Source organism: Dermacentor variabilis, chromosome 1 (genome assembly GCF_050947875.1).
Source record: "Dermacentor variabilis isolate Ectoservices chromosome 1, ASM5094787v1, whole genome shotgun sequence".
NCBI lineage: Eukaryota > Metazoa > Arthropoda > Arachnida > Ixodida > Ixodidae > Dermacentor > Dermacentor variabilis.
In genome coordinates, this window is record NC_134568.1 from 127,502,971 (window position 1) to 127,521,376 (window position 18,406).

Genomic DNA, 18,406 nt, shown 5'->3' on the forward strand with positions numbered 1-18,406 from the left:
GAATTATAATCAAGACGGAAGAGGACCCAGGCTTTGTCCACAAGATACTGTGGACCAATGAAGCTACCTTGTCACGTAATGCCCAAGGGAATATCCACAATGCTCACTATTGGAGCAACAAAAACCCCCACTGGGTTTTGAAGACACATTACCGATATCAGTGGTCGGTTAATGTGTGGTGTGGAATTTGCGGTGGCACTATCATTGGCCCCGTGTTTTATGATAACATACTTATAGGTGAAAGATACGTCAACAACATCCTTGATGGGGCGCTTGAGGATTTTCTTTGCGAAGTTCCATTGGCTAGGATCAAGGATATTTGGCATCAGCATGGTGGTGCTCCCACACACAGCAGCAGCAAAGCTTGTAAATGGCTGCATGAAGTATTCCCACAGCAGTGGATTGGACGACATGGGCCCATTGCTTGGCTGGCACGGTCGCCAGATTTAACTCCCCTCTTCGAACATGCATTATAATCAAAGGGCGCCTTTTGGATTGAAGGTCACTGGAAAATCATTCCAGCCCTAACGCCGCCTCCTCCCCCCAACCCCTTTACACTCCTTCGGGAAGCTACCAGCTCTTGCCCATTTCAAGCATAAAAAAATTAAGCTATGTTCTTGTTCTCTTTTGTCTCCTTAGATGCTTTATCGCTTCGGCACTGTTCGGCCAGCAGCACGCATTTACACCGTCATGCAATAAAAGCCGCATGCCCAGATACCTACACCAGACATAACGCCCTGTCGCGGGTCAGACTTGCTGCAGCCGACCTTGTTCATCCATCGCACGCTTGAGAGCAGCACAATAACAGTGTGCAAGCGCCCCGTAACGTGGTATTTTTTCATATTTCACGGGCTTTCTTTTGAACGTGGAAAAAAGGACCACGTGAGATATATTGTGTTGGAAACAATTTATTGAGAGGTTTTCAAGCTGCTCTACAACTTTGCGTATCACACTTGGGGTCTGCAGCCAATACTTAGAGTTCATTAATTAACCATAACTAATCCGTTAGTTAAGGGAAACATAAAAAATAGCCTGAGTAACTCTAGGCCAGTGCCAACATTATGCATTTGTTTCAACTCGCGTCCGGAGTGCCTTTCATTTTTAAAACTTTGGCTCAAGTTATGTGGGACAACCTGTATAGGGGGAGTATAGTCGCCGACTGATAGTCCTGACTAGACAGAAATTGACAAATATGACGGGCCACGTCATTCTTGGCACATTGCCAAGTACGTTATCGCAGTGCGGAAATGCTTCAGCCCTTCAACGCATGTGATGCTAGTCATGTGAAATTTTGTGCAAATGAAAGCATTTTTCGAAATTGTCCAAGAATACGGCCCAAGTTTTTCGTGTGTTGCTGCGTGCAAACATACGTTTGCGCTTGGCCTTGACATTCCATGGCCGCAATTTTCTAGCAATCCCTTTTGTATTATTCCTTTTCGCACTTTCTGTGCTTCATCAGTGGGCGGAGTGACAATGCTCCACTCGTGTTATTGACGGGATCAGCTGGCCATGAAAAGTGAATGATAAAAGTTACATAGGATCAAACAGAAAGCATCACCACAAAATGGCGGCCCATATCTCAACCATTGTCATGCTGTCGTTACAGATAGCCGAAAGTACAGTCAGTGCATGCAACCAAATTGCCATCTGTGACTACTAGATCGACTAGGCTTCGCTTGTTCAGGTTTCGCAGAGTGTCTGTGACAAGACCGGCCACCATGCTGGACGTTTCGAAATGGAAATATCGCTGTTTCTGCTCGACTCGGTAGCCATATTAGCATGCAACTGTGCAGTCGGGGTCCGAATCATCACATGGTCTACTGTAAGGTGTTCGAAATTTCAGTTGTTCTTATACATTAACCCTTTGAAGGACAATTTGTTTCACCAAATGTGACCCCCTAGGGTCAATTTACTTTATTGCCGATTTAAAATCTTCAGACTGACCTATTTCTAAATAAATTTACCGCATTTTAGAGTGACAATAAAGCAACAAAAAATATTTTCCATGGGTAAGCATGCGTTATTTATTCTTAAATACAGACGGGCTTGCATAAATAGTTACATAAGAATAAAAAAGTAGATACACTGAAATAGATATATTCTCGATTCGGCACTTGGGCAGTAGTCCACATCGGTGGAATCGCTGCTTGACTCATTTGCAACCAGTGCGTACGTTGTTACATTGTTATCGGCCAGCGGGGGTAGTGATCGTCTAGCCTCTCCTGCACCACTGTGAGGATTTGCTTCGTGAGGCTAACAACGCGTCCCCCTCAGACAGACCTGTGCTGACAGCAAGGCACAAGATACATTTGGTGGATCGAGTATTGTTTGTTGGTTCACTGTCGCCATCACGGACAATGGGAGCAAGACACTCCTGGAAAAGGGTGTTCTACGGCGTTTTCTCAAGGAATCCAGTAACTGCCACAGTCATTTGACAGACGGTCCAGCTAATTGCTGGGTCATCCCAGGAACCAAGACTCATCAGTTTGAGTCAAGTGTGACAGTCCCTGTCTACGAAGCTCCCCTTCTTTCTGTGTGCTCAGTGAACAAAGTTGCAGGATTGATTGTGTGAACCCTCGCCCTCAACACGGGTCCTTCGACGACTTTGGGGGCTCTGATTGGACGAAGGGGGAGATGGCAGATTTCCCTGTCCTAGGGATCTAGGGAGGACAGGGGACTTAAGCGGATTTTTTTGGCTCCTTGGTGTGCTTCATTTTAATCATGTAGACATATGAGATGTAACATTCTCCACTCATCATGTAGATATTGTAAATAAACCCAGTACTCCTCGTTGTCGATGAGAACATGCTCCTCCCTTCAACAACGTCCTTAGCGAGGATGAGTCGGACGACGGCATGGGCCAGCTACCCCTTTTGACATGCCCGACACCAACTCTTACAACGCCCATAGCGTAATCGAACTGTGTATGTGAGCGCATGCAAGAAAACTCAATAAAACTTATATAAAACATTGTTCTACTCATTGGTGCTAGGTGAAAAAAACAAGAAATAGTGGGGTGGGCACCTTGTCCATGTAACATTCTGTCTGGCACTGCTGCAGCTCACTGTGATCCAAGGAGACATGGCAAGCGTGATAGTTGATGCAGCCATCCACCCAACCAATGCAAACTTCTCCCTTGCTGGGGAAGTAGGTGAGTGCTTCTGCTTGCTGTCCACCTACCATTGCTTGCTCTAGTTTTCTTATTTTTCTTCTTTCTCGCTGTGTCTGCTCACTTAGCTCTTCTGTGTAATGTGCTGCCAAGTGATGGTATATTTAAACAGTGGCCCATTTTACCACTGCACTCCTCCCTGCTTCTTTGTAGTCATTGCGGTTAATCATGTCATGACTTATAGCACCAGGCATGGGTTGAGGAAATAAAAAGAGAAACTACAAGTATGTGTGCTAACTTCCAATTTTAATTGAATAATAATGAGCTTAATTAGTACTGTATGAATTGATTGATAAAGCCTATCTATTGGTGCAGCAAATGAAAAGTACAAAAAAAAGGTAGATGTATCAGTGGAATGAATCAATGTGTTTTGCACTAAGATGGCAGTATGTAAAAATAAGTAATGCCTTGTGATCACTATATGAATTTAGAGGCATAACAGAATACCTTTAATTAGTTACGTTTCTTATAACCGCTGCAGTGGTTCAGTGACCATGGCGTTTCTTTCCCAGCTGCAGCAGCCGCATTCCGATTGGGGCGGAATAGGAAATCACATTTATACTGTTCATGCTCGTTACATAATCAGACCACAGTAATCCAACAAGAAAGGTCTGTTATATTCGAAGTTAATTCTATCCTAAATTAGTGTCGCAATATGTTGTGAAAAGGTGGAACTTAGCATATACCACCATTTAGTGTTTGATTATTGGAACCTGGAAGTGATTGCAGAAACGATAAAAAAATCGACCAAACTAAGTGATAAGTATTCTCTGTTATATCTAAAGGTATGTTGCATGTAGATCTCTTTTAACGGACATAGTCTGTACAGTAAAACCTCGTTACAATGAACCCGCCGTGGTTGCTCAGTGGCTATGGTGTTGGGCTGCTGAGCACGAGGTCGCGGGATCGAATCCCGGCCACGGCGGCCGCATTTCGATGGGGGCGAAATGCGAAAACACCCGTGTGCTTAGATTTAGGTGCACGTTAAAGAACCCCAGGTGGTCAAAATTTCCAGAGTCCTCCACTACGGCGTGCCTCATAATCAGAAAGTGGTTTTGGCACGTAAAACCCCAAATATTATATTATCATTACAATGAAGTTGAAAGGGGAGTCAGAATTACTTTGTTATGTCTATTATTGCATGTATACAACACTATGAATCTCTGTGCGTATTTCAAGGGGGATTTCACTTCCTTTGCTTGTTTCCTTATTTTGCTATATCTCGTTTTATCATAACGAGGTTTGACTGTACCATGTTTTTGGTGGACATTGAACAACTGCAGTTGGTCAGAATTTTTTTTTTTTAATCGAAATGCGGCCTCCGTGGCCAGGATTCGATATTCGCTGCCGGTCTCAACGCAGCCATCAACAAGGTGCAGGAGCGCACACTTCTGTATTGTGTGGAGTCTCAAGCATGCAGCATCCTGTTGTGACTGGCAGCGTCAACTCTGGAAACCCTCTCATTTTCGGATATCAAGGCTAAGCTAGCATCGCATTTCATCCACCCAGTCAACGAAATTTATGAAAGCCCCAGATTTCATCGCTGAATACAACAGCAGAGGGAGCCAGTCGAATTTTTTTGCGACGCTTCATAATCTTGTCAAGCATTGTGGGTACAAAAACCTCGAAGTGGAAGACCGCCTTGTTAACAACAAGTTCGTCATGGGATTGCGGAATGAAAACCTATGCGACCAGTTGTGCCAATGTACGAGACTTCCGGTGGAAGAGGTGCTGTGCCATGTGTGTGTGCACGAGGAGGCTGAGAAAGAATGTCTCTCCCGTGCAAGCTTCCGCGAGAGTACAGCTTTCCACAGCGTAAACTTCGACGTGGTGCAACACAGGAAGATAGCGCCAAGTGCATTGTCCCACTGTAGCAAATCGAATTAGCCAACTAAGTCAACTTGCCGTTACTGTGGCCGTTGTCTCCACCCACGGAATGAATGCCCCGCATGTAAGGCTACATGCAATTTCTGTAAGAAGCATGGTCACTTCACAGATGTTTGCAGAGCCAAGAAGCGAAAATAGCTGTTGGGTTCTGTTGAACTTCACGTGCTCAGTATGCATCGGGAAAGGTACACCGACGCGCGCGTGAATGGCCACCTGGTGGAGTTCAAAATAGTCTTGGGAGCAGAAGTAACTGTAGTTTTTCCTTCTTTTCTGGAATTGCCTGCCATGTTGGATGAAGTGGAAGCTCAGGTTGCGTGTGCTGGGAACTTTCACTGCCACTTTGGAGTTGTGTAACAGGATGACTGTGCAGACGCTGTATGTTGTCAAGAATCGGACGACACATCTTCAGGACTACTGGCAATCAAAGACAGCTGTTGTTCAATCCTTGAACTCGATCGACAGCACTCCGTCAACCCAGGCCAAAATCTTTCGTGGACTGGGGAAAGTGCAAGAGGAATACCACATCCGCCTTTCTCCTGATGCTCGTCCTTTGTCACTAAGTGTTTTAAGGTGACTACGCCTACCTCTGTTCGAGCACGTGAAAAAGGAACTGGATCACATGGAAACCCAAGGGGTCATACGAAAAGTCACCACGCTAACTGCATGGTGTTTGGGCCTTGTCGTTGTGTCGAAGCCGTCATGCGGGTACAGGCTCTGTGTTGATTTGATGATGCTTAACAAGGTCAACCAGCGGGAATGCTACATTCTGCCAACAGTTGAAGACATCTTAGGCCAGCTTGGTGGGGCATAAGTCTTTTTCAAGCTTGATGCAAGATCCAACTTTCATCAAATCAAACTAAGTCGTGAGAGCGAAGAACTGACAACGTTCATCACTCCTTTTAGCTGCTGTTGCTACAGACATCTTCCCTTCGGCAACACGACAGCGCCCGAATATTTCCAATGCTTCATGTCACGATTGGGAGAAATAACTACAGGAGTTGTCAATATGATAGACGATATACTAGTCATCGGTCCTATACGGCCGATACACTATCACGAGCACCCTTTGACTAGCCAACCTTGGGAGCCGTTAACAGCTTGGAAATCTACGTAGGTGAAGTACTCAAGGATCTACCTCCATAGTTGCAATTCGACTAGACAATATCCGTCATCTTCAAGCTCAGGATGGAGAGTATTCCTCAGTTGTGACATATTGTGAGAGAAACTGGCCATTCAAGAACAGATACCAACTCACATAGCACTGTACTGAATAAAAAGAGATGGACTGAGTGTGTACGATGGCTTGCTTTTGTTGGATCGACATATTGTCATTCCTTCTATTCAGCGCTAGGACATCCTTGCACAACTGCATGAAATGCATCAAAGGGTATTCCACTGTCAATTGCAATCTGCATTTTAAACACCTTGTGGCTGTATGTGCCAAGTGTGCTGAGACTCGAGTCATGCGTTCTAAGCCACTGATACCAACTTCTACACCGGAGAGGCCATGGCAACGCCTGGGAACGACCTGTTCCAGTTTAAAGGACGTAACTAATGTCCTGATCGTCTATTACTACTCCAGATTCCCTGAAGTAGTCACACTGGGGGCTACGTCAGCACCAGCGGTCATTGCTGCAGGGAAGAGTTAATTTGCTCGCTTCTGGATTCCAGATGCCGTGCGGGCAGACAACGGACCTCAGTTCGTGTCCAAAGATTTCACCGGGTTCACTCGACTTTACAGATTCTGCCATGAGACAAGCAGCCTTCGATAACTTCAGAGTAATGGTGAGGCAGAGCGCCTGGTGCGGAACATGAAGGGCCTGCTTGAAAAAAGCTCCGATCCATACCTGGCCCTTCTCGCTTACCAAGATACACCTGGAGTTTTGGGCGTCTCTCCAACACAATTACTTACGGGATGAAAACTTGAAACTCGCCTACCGGGACTGCCAGAACGACTACTGCCGCCATTGCCAAGTCACCGGGAGCTCAGGGCACAGGATTCTACTGCCAAGGTGCAACAGGTGAAAAACTACAATTATCGTAACAGTGCAAGCCCTTTGAGTCCTCTTAAATCAGGAGACGATGTGTGGATCAAGGACATTGGTTGCAGCGGTCGTGTCGTCAGCCCTGCTCAGCGACCTCACTTGTATGTGGTTTGGTTGAGACTCCTAGCAACACTCTACAGAAGAATCGTCGCCTTCTGGTGCCTTTCTCGGCAGAGCAGAATATCCAAGGATGGGCAGCAGCTTCACCATCACCAGGAACGTTGCTACAAAGTTCTTCCTTGACATTGCCTATTCGACCTGTGGCCACACCTCCCTTGCCTGAAATACAGAGACTGCCTGTGGAAGCAAGTTTGCCTTAACATGCGAATGCGATATAGTCGTGCAGTGAGACCATTGCACAGGTTGAATCTGTAGCTATTGTGGGAAGGAATATGTAGTGGTCGCCGCCTTGCCCTTGAGTTCACAGCTACGAGATGATGCTTAGAGGAAGGGGGCGGCACCTTACGACATGTATATGTTTAATGAGTAGACAGCAATAAAGTTTGTTGGGGTTGTTACGGGCAGAGTTGCTCATGTCGTCATTCAGCATCCCTGGACACCTTTTGGAAGGCACGCAGGCACCAGTGATTATGCTGGAACCTTCGACGAGTCGTATATAAAAGCTGAACTGCTTGACCCAAGCATAGGATTTTCGCCGATCGCTGACTGTGCTCACCACTTTCATTGTGCTTGATTGTTACTTGTTTTTCTGGGCACAGGTTAGCCCAATAAAAAGTTAGTTTCGTGATTCAGTTTTGCTGCTGGGTTCTTCATCGTCATTACAACATGACAATAGGTACTACTCAATGGCTCTTCCTACGCCATTTTAACAATAGAATAGAGCATTGGATTGGACATTATTTTAGGCTCTACTAGAGCTTCTGCAGTTTTAGTTTTATATGGTAAGAGCGGTCTATACTTCTACTATATCTAATCTACTTTATCATTGCCACATGCTCTTGTAGCATGTTACACAGTGTTTTCCTCTCTTTCTCTCTGTCTCCTCAGGCCAAGTCCTGGAGAAGGCAGGTGGTAAGGAGTTCCAGCAAGAAGTGAGAGAGTTGCTGGCTTCTCATGGGCCTCTGGAGACTACTGGAGGTGAAGCTACTGTTTTTTTTTTTTAATTTCTTTAAGGTGGTTGAGTTAACATCATTAAAAACACATAGCTGCTCATAGCCTCATGGTATAAAAGAGACCGCACAAGTTTATCTATGTGCCAACAAACTGCAGACAAGCTTTAAGGGGCCCCTCACTAGCTCTGGTCATTTTGAGCTGACAAGCTCAGAGCATACAATGCGTGCCATCGATCGTGTTTGCAAAGAATTACATCGCTACACGCCGCTGAAAGGTATGAAATTTCAATCCGAACACCGTTTTCCCTTCTCCTCATGGCCGCTGTGCTCCTCCAAGCCGGACGGTGACGTACTTGTGTCCCTGTGTCTACGTACTCGGGTCCGCAGTGTGACGTCGCTTGTGGTGACACGTGACTTCGAGAATTATTCAAGGCACCATCTGTTATTTGTGTGATCTGTTGCTTGAATTGACGAATGGAAGTTTAGAAAAATAATAAGACAAACAAATGGAATGTCTGTGTGTTTTTTGTTTTACTTCGCACCGAAGCAAGAGAGATGTACTTCTGCTTCGTCTGCTTGTTCGCACGGTCGTGCAGTCACGTGCGTAGGTACCAAAACTATGCCATTTTTTACTGTGTTCCAGCGCATGATCATGCTCTGCGATCTGCTTGTTCTGCCTCAGTATTCATGTAGCACTGAATTATACCGCTAGTCGTGTCCTTGTGCACAGTGCGTAAAATCGTGCGCTGCGCGAAACCAAACAATCGCAACAGGTCATGCGCAGCGCCGAGAAAAAAAAAGAGAGAGAGAAAGAGGAGAAAAAAAAATGAAGATGGGGCTCGTGACCTATGCGTCATGCGATCCTCGAGGTCTGTTATGGGAGAATGCAGGGAAGGAATTTCGCTTGCTGAGGCTAGACGGGGCGAGAGTAGAGAATGTCTCGCTATGCAGTGGAGCTCGCCTCCTGAAATCGTGGGTTCATGGCACTGAAATATTTCTATCTCGGCTATTAATGAGCTGATTTGAAAAAACATTTGTGGCAGAACGCTCCCTAGAGGACAAGTAACAACTTTCAGCGTATAACCAAAATTTGCTATGGTGCCTGGTGAGGGGCTCTTCAAAGGAAAAAGCAAATGAACTAGGCTGATAGTTTTTCTTAATGACTGCAGGATGTTTAGTTGTTTATAGAAGTCTTTCGACATTCAAACTTCACAAAAAAAAGAAGCTAAGTGCACATTTACACCATACATTTGGTATAGTATACATGCGTCTCATGTACACTGTAGTTTCGGATAAGAAAACTTCACTGATAAGTAAGATGGAGCAGTGAAAATGCACTTGTGGTATTTTTGGTAGCTAAAAATAATGCGTATAGCAATTGTGACCTTAGCAGTGCCATACTCATCTTAATACTGTGAAGAAAATATAGGAGCATCATTTTTAACAACCTTGGCATCCGTACTTGGTTTCTTTCTACCATCAGTGGACCGTTAACCCTAAAATACTTTGTTGGTTGTTCTAAATGGGAGAAAGTCTGCAATGCTTATGGCTACTGGCGACACAGAGGCACATTGCTTACTGTTATGAGGCCTGTACGGGAAAATTTGAGCCAAGTTTCTAAGCTAGTGTGTTAGTTTGGGTTTTGGGTGTCTAGGCTTCCATGTTAGTACAGAAACTCCCATTTAAGTGCATTTGCTGGCAATTGTTCTAGCCATTCCTTTGTGAGGTTTACTTGTGTTTACACAGTAAGCCTGTGTAACAACTGCTCTGTTATGTGTCGTGCAGTGGCCATTTGCCCAGGCTACCACTTTCCAGCAAAGCATGTGATCCACTGTCATGTACCCACTGGTGCCAATGCAATGGAACATCTTGAGAAGTGTGTACGCAACTGCCTCGTAATGGCTGATGACAAGAACATCCGTATCCTCGCCATCCCACCATTGGTATCTCACAAGTACGTGCCATGGTACCTTCAAGCAGTGTGTTCTAAAGCTAATTCTTGTGGCTTCTTGCACATACTGTGGGCATAGTGCTTTTACATGTTTAAGTTTCAACAATCTTGTGCAAGTGGTTGCTAACCTGGAAAAAAATAATAGACGAGGTGGGGCACATCTCACATAGATTTTATCAATAACTTGCACTTTTACAGGCTGTGTTACAAGTGGCCTCATGGTATGAAATTATTTAGCCTTTTAGCTATGAAGTCCTTTCCACTAAAACTGCACAAAATTTTGAAAGATTGTTTATCCTGTCAAATTTTAGTGTGTAATGCAATGATTAAAATATGTTATTTCACATTCACCCAGAATGCAAAAATTATCTGAAAAAGAGGATTTTACTTTAAAAATATGCAAGCCTCAAGCGTTACTTACTGCATCTATTACAAATGAATGCGGCTCGTAAATTATTATGCTTGAGTACCCGAGCCTAACTTCACCTTTGTTTCTTGGGGGCAAAGCAAGGATAACCTCAGCCTTGGGCTACATGTGTAGAAGCTGGCCAGTTGAGTACAGCTCAGGCATGTGATTTAAATGGTTAAGGATGTTCATGCAGAATGCGTAAAAATATCTTTTGTGTGAACAAAATCAAGGATTGAAGCCTTATTACTATTTATTGCGTATTGAGAAAATGGCTCTGTGATCAGTGTCAAACACCCACTGTGGTGGCTCAGCATTCTGCTGCTGAAGATGATGTTTCTGCTGCAGAGGATGTGGATTTGACTCCTGGCCGTGGCAGCCACATTTGATGTTGGCAAAGTGCAAAAAACAGCTTGTGTACCAAGCTCTGTATGCATGTTAAAGACCCTTGGGGGTGAAAATTATTATTATTCTGGAGCTGTCCACTATAGCTTTTATCATATAGCTCCTGCATTGGTAAGACTTATCACCTTAACCCTTTCAGACGCCGATCATCTTTTGCTGCCTGAAGAATGATGTTTTTTCTCTCTAAATCTTGTATCACATAACACCAGATCATAAGTGCTGTGTTTCGAGGGAATGTCTCAGTAACACAAGCGGGAAAAGCATATTTATTTTGCGTGCATCTTTTTTATATGCTACAGCGGTGACGTCACGGTGATAGGCAGCATGTTGTCGCTCGAGGTGTCGTCACGAGATATGCTTCCTGCTGTTGGTTGATGACATGCTTGCATGAAGCAGCATATCTCCCCCTTTTACGAATTGAGCCTTTGAGGTGGCCGTCGTTGCCTGGTGAACCGGCGAAGTGGCTGTGGCTCAGAGGAGGGCGATGGGGGTGGCAATCCCGCCGGAGCGAGGTTTGCGATGCCGGCTGGCTTGGGCGAGGTTAGGTCAGTGGTGGCGGGTGCTGTGGCACAAGCTGGCTTCTTTGTGTCAGAGTCCTTGGGGGTGCGCGGTCGCAGCTGGTCTTCATGACGACGTTGCTCGCCGTTCAGCGAGGATACAGTCACCATCCGAGCCCCTTGGGTGCTTGTGACAACTCCAGGCAACCATCTCGGCCGGCAGTGGAAACTTCTGAGCCACACTGGCTGTCCTGCAAAGAACGGCATGGTAGACGAGTGCGCATCAAAGTGTGGTTCACCGCCTGCACTCGGAAGGCAACAGTCCAGCCTGATCTGTAGCTGGTGACCCAACAGCAGTTCGGATGGAGACTTCCCAGCCTTCACAGGTGTCCGTCAGTGGCGGAATAAAAACTGACTGAGGCGGTTAACGAAGCTTTCCCCTTGAGCTTTTTGAAGGCCTTCCTTGATTATGAGGACTTTACATTCCGCCAGGCCGTTGGACTGCTGGTGGTAAGGCGCCATCATCATATGGTTGATCCCTTTCATTTTTAAATACTTCTTAAACTCTGCTGAGACAAATTGAGACAAATTGAGGCCCATTATCTGAAACCCGTGTGTGGGGCAACCCGAACCTGGCAAATATGGCCCTTAATGCATCCATGGTGGATTCAGACGTCGTACTCTGCATCTGCGTGGCCTCTAGCCACTTGGTCTCGGCATCCACGATCACCAGCATCATGTGACCCTTGACGGGGCCTGCGTAGTCAATGTGCACCCGAGACCATTTCCGGCCTGTTTCAGGCCATGGTGCTGGTATCTGCACAGGAGGCATCGTACTGGGTTGTGCGCATGCCTCACATTCGTGTACCATCCTCTCGATGTCGGCATCCAGCCCGGGTACCAAAAATGGTTCGCGCAAGGTTTTTCATCGCAGCCATTGCTGGGTTTGTTTCATGAAGGAGCCTCAGATGACCTCCAGCAGCTGCTGACGGCACGACTATTCTATGTCCCCAGTAAATGAGGTCATGACTTACAGTCAACTCACACTTTTCCTGAAAGAACATCCAGAACTGCACCTCTGTCTCTGCCAGGTAGGTTGGCCAGCCCTGCAGCATCCATTTCCACACTTGCTGTAAAATAGGATCACTGATGGTTAGAGCCGCCAACTCTTTAGCACTGATGGGTGCCGTATTCACAGTCTCAGTGTATAATACATACTCGGGTGAATCTTCCTGTTCCTTATCGGGCTGCCTCAGGGTAACAGGGAGTCGGCTGAAGGCATTGGCATTCACGTTTTCGGATCCCTTATGATAGGCCAGACTGTACCGATATCCTCCCAACAGCAGGGCCCAACGTTGAATGCGGGCAGCGGCCATTAGCGGAATCGCCATGTCCAGGCTGAACAGTCCCATGAACGGTTTGTGGTCTGTTATCAGCTCGAAGTAGTTCCCATTCAGGTAGTCTCTGAACCTCGTCATGGCGAACACGAGAGCAAGGGCCTCCTTCTCTAGCTGGGAATAGTTCTTCTCAGCTTTCGTTAGGGTTTGGAACTTAAATCCTATAGGGTAGTCAACGCCGCTGACTCGATGCGACAATACTGCTCCCAGACCAACTGCTGACACATCACACTCTAAACGAAGGGGCTTGTTTGGGTCAAAATGCACCAGAAGTTTTGCATTCTTCACTGCCTTCTTGGCTGCTTCGAAAGCAGTCTGCTGCTGTTTGCACCCAGAACCGCTTCACACCCTTTGCCAACAATGCGTATATAAGGGCACTAGTAAAGTCGACACATGTGGAAAGAACTTGCCATAGTAATTTAAAAGGCCCAAAAATGCTTTTATTTCACTCACCGTGGTGGGTCGTGGGGCGTCGAGCAGCGCTGTGATGTTATCGCTTTTAGGGCATAGGCCGTTGCTATCAATGCAGTGCCCGAGAATTGTAACTTGCTCTTGCCGGAACTTGCACTTCTCATGCCTTAGACGAAGGCCATGCTCCCTCAGATGTTGTAGCACTTGCTCCAGGATCATGTAGTCGTTCGCCTTTTCAGCTGCACTAATGTCGTCCAGATCCCTGGACGACATTACTGCACCCCAAGGATCCCGCTGAGCATGGTTTCCATGCATCACTAAGAGATTGTCGGCACTGAAGGCACCCCGAAGGTCAGTCTGTTGAAACAGTATAGGCCCTTGTGAGTGTTCAGAATGGCTAGCTTCTTCGATTCTTCGTCTAAGGGTAGCTGATCATAGGCGTTCCGCAAATCCAATGTGCCGAAAACTTCTCCGCCATTCAGATTCGCAAAGATATCGTCAGCCTGCGGCAGCGGATATTGCTCCATAAGGGTCACAGCATTCACCGTAAGATGGAAGTTGCCGCACAACCGCAGCCGCCCATCCTTCTTGACTATGGGCACGACGGGTGTGGCCCATTCAGAAGATGCCACTGGTGATAACACCTCTTCGTCGACTAGCCTATCTATCTCTTCTGACACCATTTGCGTACAGCACCGTCCGAGCTTTACAAAACCGGGGCCTGGCATCTTCTCTGACCGTCAGGTGGACCGGTGGCCCTTGGAGCAAACCCAGACCCGGAGCAAAGATGTTGTCATACTTTGATAACAGGGTGTCCAGCGTTCGGTCTGTAGTGTCCTCTTGTGCGCACATCACAGCGTTTTTAATGAGTACCGGTACACCTGCTGTATTGAAGGTTCGGATAGTGTCACTGCCGCAAAGCATCAGTCCCGGACAATCAACGACCACCAGTTTGGCTTGAACTGTCGCACCACCCATGATCGCATTGAGTTGCAATTTCCCAGCAATAGGAAGTGGGCCCTTGAAACACGACAGCTTCATCGTTGCCTGCAAATGTGGCCACTTGCCTCGATGTTGCTTAAACACGGCCCGCGGAATCGCACTCGCAGGTGACCCCGTGTCAACCAACATTGTGAGCGGCACTCCGTTCCAACTTATTTGGCGAAGAATAGGCTTAATGTGAGCCTAATGTGAGCCTAATCCTTCCCTACATTGCCAAGATTGTAACTGCACGCCAGAGTTAGATAAATGCGTGATATTGTACAGGCAGAAGAATGAAGATACGCGTCTTATGGTAGAGGCATGGCATATCTATAATGGTGGAAGTGCGTGCGTGTCAGCCTTCGATTACTTTACATAAGGAAGAGAATAAGTGCCTTAACAGTTATCTTTCACGTAGACCGGCACATGGTACCCGACTGACATGTGGTGATACCATTCCTGTGCTTGTGCAGATGAGTTTTGTGTCTTCTTTCTTTTTTTGCCTTAGTGCTCCCTTCAGTTGATAGTCGGCATTCGTGTTGTCCACTTCTCTACTCTTGTGTCCTGTCTGCACGCCTCACCTCTGGCTCGGGTAGGCTGTCAGCTGTCGGCAAGGCCGCAGAACTTGGTGTCAGACGGATTGTTTCCTTTTCCACTGAAAGTTCCTTTGAGCATTTTTTATAAACGAATTTCTTCCAATAATTTAATCTCCAACATGTTTTCTTCATCTTTCTAGGCACAGGGCTGGGAATAAGATCCCTCGTAGCAAACTTCATCTTCTACATCGCTTTTGCCGACATCTGATAAATTGCCGGAAGCTAGTCTCTCTAGAAGCCTGTCAGCTGATTCGATCGTGACATTGTGTGGCTTTTTGTTGTAAAACAACATAGGGGAAACCCAAGAAGTCTAAAAAACACACACACACACAGTGTTGGTTTTACTGCGAGCCCAGTGGTGCTCACGTTACCTCCATTACCATGCTTTGTACACGTTTGTGACCATACACTAATTATGCTACAGGCAAGTTACACTTCGGCAGCGAAATACTTCATTTTGCATGCAGTTTTACCAATTTAACACATCCCGTACATTTACAGACTTCAAAATCAAGCCAGGAAAAGCGGAAAATGAACGTTGACTTGCGCTTAACTCTTCACGTTGCCACAGACATAGCAATTTTTTTGAGGGGGGGTCTGTATTTCTTGCTTCTTCTATCAGATGGCGCCAGAAACGGGCATGTTGCTAGAGTGTGAGTACAAGATTCCGCTAAAATGATCAAAATTCTTTAATCTTTGATTAATCAGTCAGAATTCAAGCATTTGTAGAATGTACACAATTGTGTACGTAGCGTGTGAAAGGGTTAAGGGTCCCTGAAATGGTTTGAACAAATTTTGTAGACGCACAAGGTTCAGCTCCAGTAAAACATTCGCGCCACAATTTAAGTGAAGCATCTCATATTAACAGAGCTACTGACCATAACAAGTCACCCTCCTCCCTAGCCATGCTCTCCTCCTCAACTTGTTTGCTGAGCGCTCAGGGCTAATCTCCGCTTTTACTGGCTCTATGTCATGATGTGGCGTCGTGGCGTCTACTTTCGGTGTCTTAGAGCCAGCGCATGAAGCCTCCCCAACCTTTCCGCTATCCAAGTGGCATGCGTTATGAGTGTTCTGTCATAGCACCGAATGTGTCCGGTATTCTGTAAACGTAAGTGAGCTGGGCATTTTGACGAATGCACAGCCTCTCACGTAAAACCCCATAATTAAAAAAAAAGCGTGCACATTTATTGCTTAGTTTCGGCAAACCTCAAAATGCTACAGTACATATTACTCTTGTTTTCAGCACTTCGCCATCTCAGAAGCAGCTTGCAGCACAGTCAGTGCTGCGGGCCATCTCCAGCTACTTTGTCAATATCATGGGAAGTTCACTGAAGCAGGTCTACTTTGTCCTGTCTGACATGGAGAGCATTGGCATTTATGCCAGTGAGCTGGCAAAGCTGGACTCTTAGATTGCTGCCACCGTAGCTCCTGGGGGTGGTACCCATGCAATGGGAACTAAGGAAGACTGAAATCTGCAAAAAAAAAAAAAATGACGTCATAATTATGTTTGTAAACTTGGTACGTGCTCGCTTTCTTGCAGGCTGTCTTGACTTGTCACAAAGTGATGACAGGATAAGCCACTACTTCACATTTTAAAAGCAGCAATGAATTGGATGTTTTAACACACTGTGTTGAGTTCATGAGGCATGTCGAATTGTTAGTCATCACCTGTGACTCACCCTCAAGACCATGTTAAGCACTCTTTTATTTGCACATATTTTATCTTTTTCAACATAGTTGCCACCACTGCCAGCCAACTTTCATCATGCTGCTGAGTATTGGCCATTTTTTATAGAGGTAATTCAAGGTGTGTGCACATCTAGATCAAGACTTTCACCTCAGCACCTTCAAGTTGGTCTAATCTGTTTGTGCTAATTTCTAGCATTTTAGCAGTGCCAGTATACTGCCTTTTTGCAGCATATGTGTATTGCCCATCACCTGTTGCCATTCGAATACTTTTCTGGTTTATTCAGTAGTGTAGAAAATGCAAGCTTGCACAGTTCGTGCACATCAAGGAACAGGGGCTTTACGGTCCACCAGCAAAATAATTCTTCAATATTTGACCTGGAGTTTCAACTGTATTCATGGACAGCCTTTTGTGTCACTGAAGGGAAAGCTATGGGGGCTGATATTTTGCACATGTATTATCAGGCAGTGTTTGACAATGCTTTTGATTTTTAGGCGCACATAATGAATTGGCGTAGCATCCAGATGCGACTGGTTTGGGTTTTCCCATATGTAGAAGAGAAGAGCAGAAAAATATGTCAAATTTGCCACTCGGTGGTGGGCTTTTTGTCTTGCGTTGCTGTTGTAAATATGGTTTTTATGTTTTCTCTTCCCTAGCTTAAGCTAACGCAGATGAAAAAGAGGAACTTGTTTCTAAAGCAGTCCCATCTGTGCACTTTGCTTCCCTAGCTTTCCATTCATTGCCACGGAAAGTTGTCCACAAGTATAGCTAGGTTGGTGCAAGTAAAGTACAGTTAAACCTCAATATAACGAACTTTAATATAACAAAATTCTCGATATAACAAAGGAACTTTTTATTGCATCTTGTCCATAGATCACCATGTACAGTAATACCTTATTAATATGTACCTGCTTAATAAGTAATTCCGGTTTAAATATAGTCGTAATGAATCCCCCACCCTGTTGCCATGAACCTACTGTATTGGCTGACCGCTTAAGCCCTAGTCACTTACCACATGCCAAACGGTTAGTGTGTAGTATTTACTTCACTTTCTGGCACGTACAATCCCGGAAGTGGGGAAATGTCATGCGCGCAGACAAGAGATAGTAAAATTGCGACGCACAGTCTTTTCATGGACAGCCGTCCCCACCAATGCTGATGTCAAAGCATAGTGGTCTGGTCATGATGTGTTTCCTGCTCTCATAGCTTCTGGCGCTTCCACATCATTCACAACGACGATGTGGAAGTAAGTGATGGCCTTTCCATCTTTGACACGGTGCGTACATGCATTTACCGTCATGAGAGCGTTCGCAGAGAAGTTGGGCCTGATCGAGAAACTGGCTTGCGACCTTGCCGAGTTTGAGGATGCTGTCATTGTTGCAAGGCCGCCACAGCGGCAAGTGATGATCACAGAGTTTTTGCGGCCAGATCACAAATAAAACTTGTGTTTGTGTGCTTTTGAGTGAGGATTAAGACTTAGTTCTTTTCTCCCCGGTAAGTCTATAGCCATTCATCTGCCATTGCTGGTTAAATAGTTCATAGTTCAGTGCTTACCTGATCCACATTCCCCGTAAACCATGTATTGAAGAGGCTTTACTGTATTTTAGAACCTCAGTATAACGAAGTGCGTTTATACACGATTTCAATATAACGAAATTTCACTGCCGCTGCAAAGGAATACTGAGGCAGTAAATAGAAACTTCCGTAGACGTAGATGGTCAGAGTGTTGCAACTAAATATTTTTTGTTATGGTTTTAGTTTCGTTCCACTGAAGAAAGTTCCGTTCCAGTTCTGCTCCGGAATGCGAGTGGGGGAGATCCATAACAGTTCATAAGTTTTTTGTTCGCATGCAAAAATTTTAGAAGCAGAGTAACGATAAAAACATAGTATTTATTGTTCTC

At 45.6% G+C, this 18,406-nt stretch overlaps 1 protein-coding gene across 2 annotated transcripts in view; it reads left to right on the forward strand.

Moving 5' to 3' along the window:
• LOC142584495 (core histone macro-H2A.1-like) overlaps positions 1-16,337 on the forward strand; it is a 54,861-nt gene extending 38,524 nt beyond the window's left edge. For both annotated transcript variants that reach the window (XM_075694622.1, XM_075694619.1), the window contains exons 5-8: positions 3,061-3,151; positions 8,110-8,199; positions 9,960-10,128; positions 16,062-16,337. In XM_075694622.1, coding sequence (XP_075550737.1) covers positions 3,061-3,151; positions 8,110-8,199; positions 9,960-10,128; positions 16,062-16,227 — 516 coding nt within the window. In that variant the 3' untranslated portion in view covers positions 16,228-16,337. The remainder of the gene's footprint in view (positions 1-3,060; positions 3,152-8,109; positions 8,200-9,959; positions 10,129-16,061) is intronic.
• Positions 16,338-18,406: the final 2,069 nt, after the last annotated feature.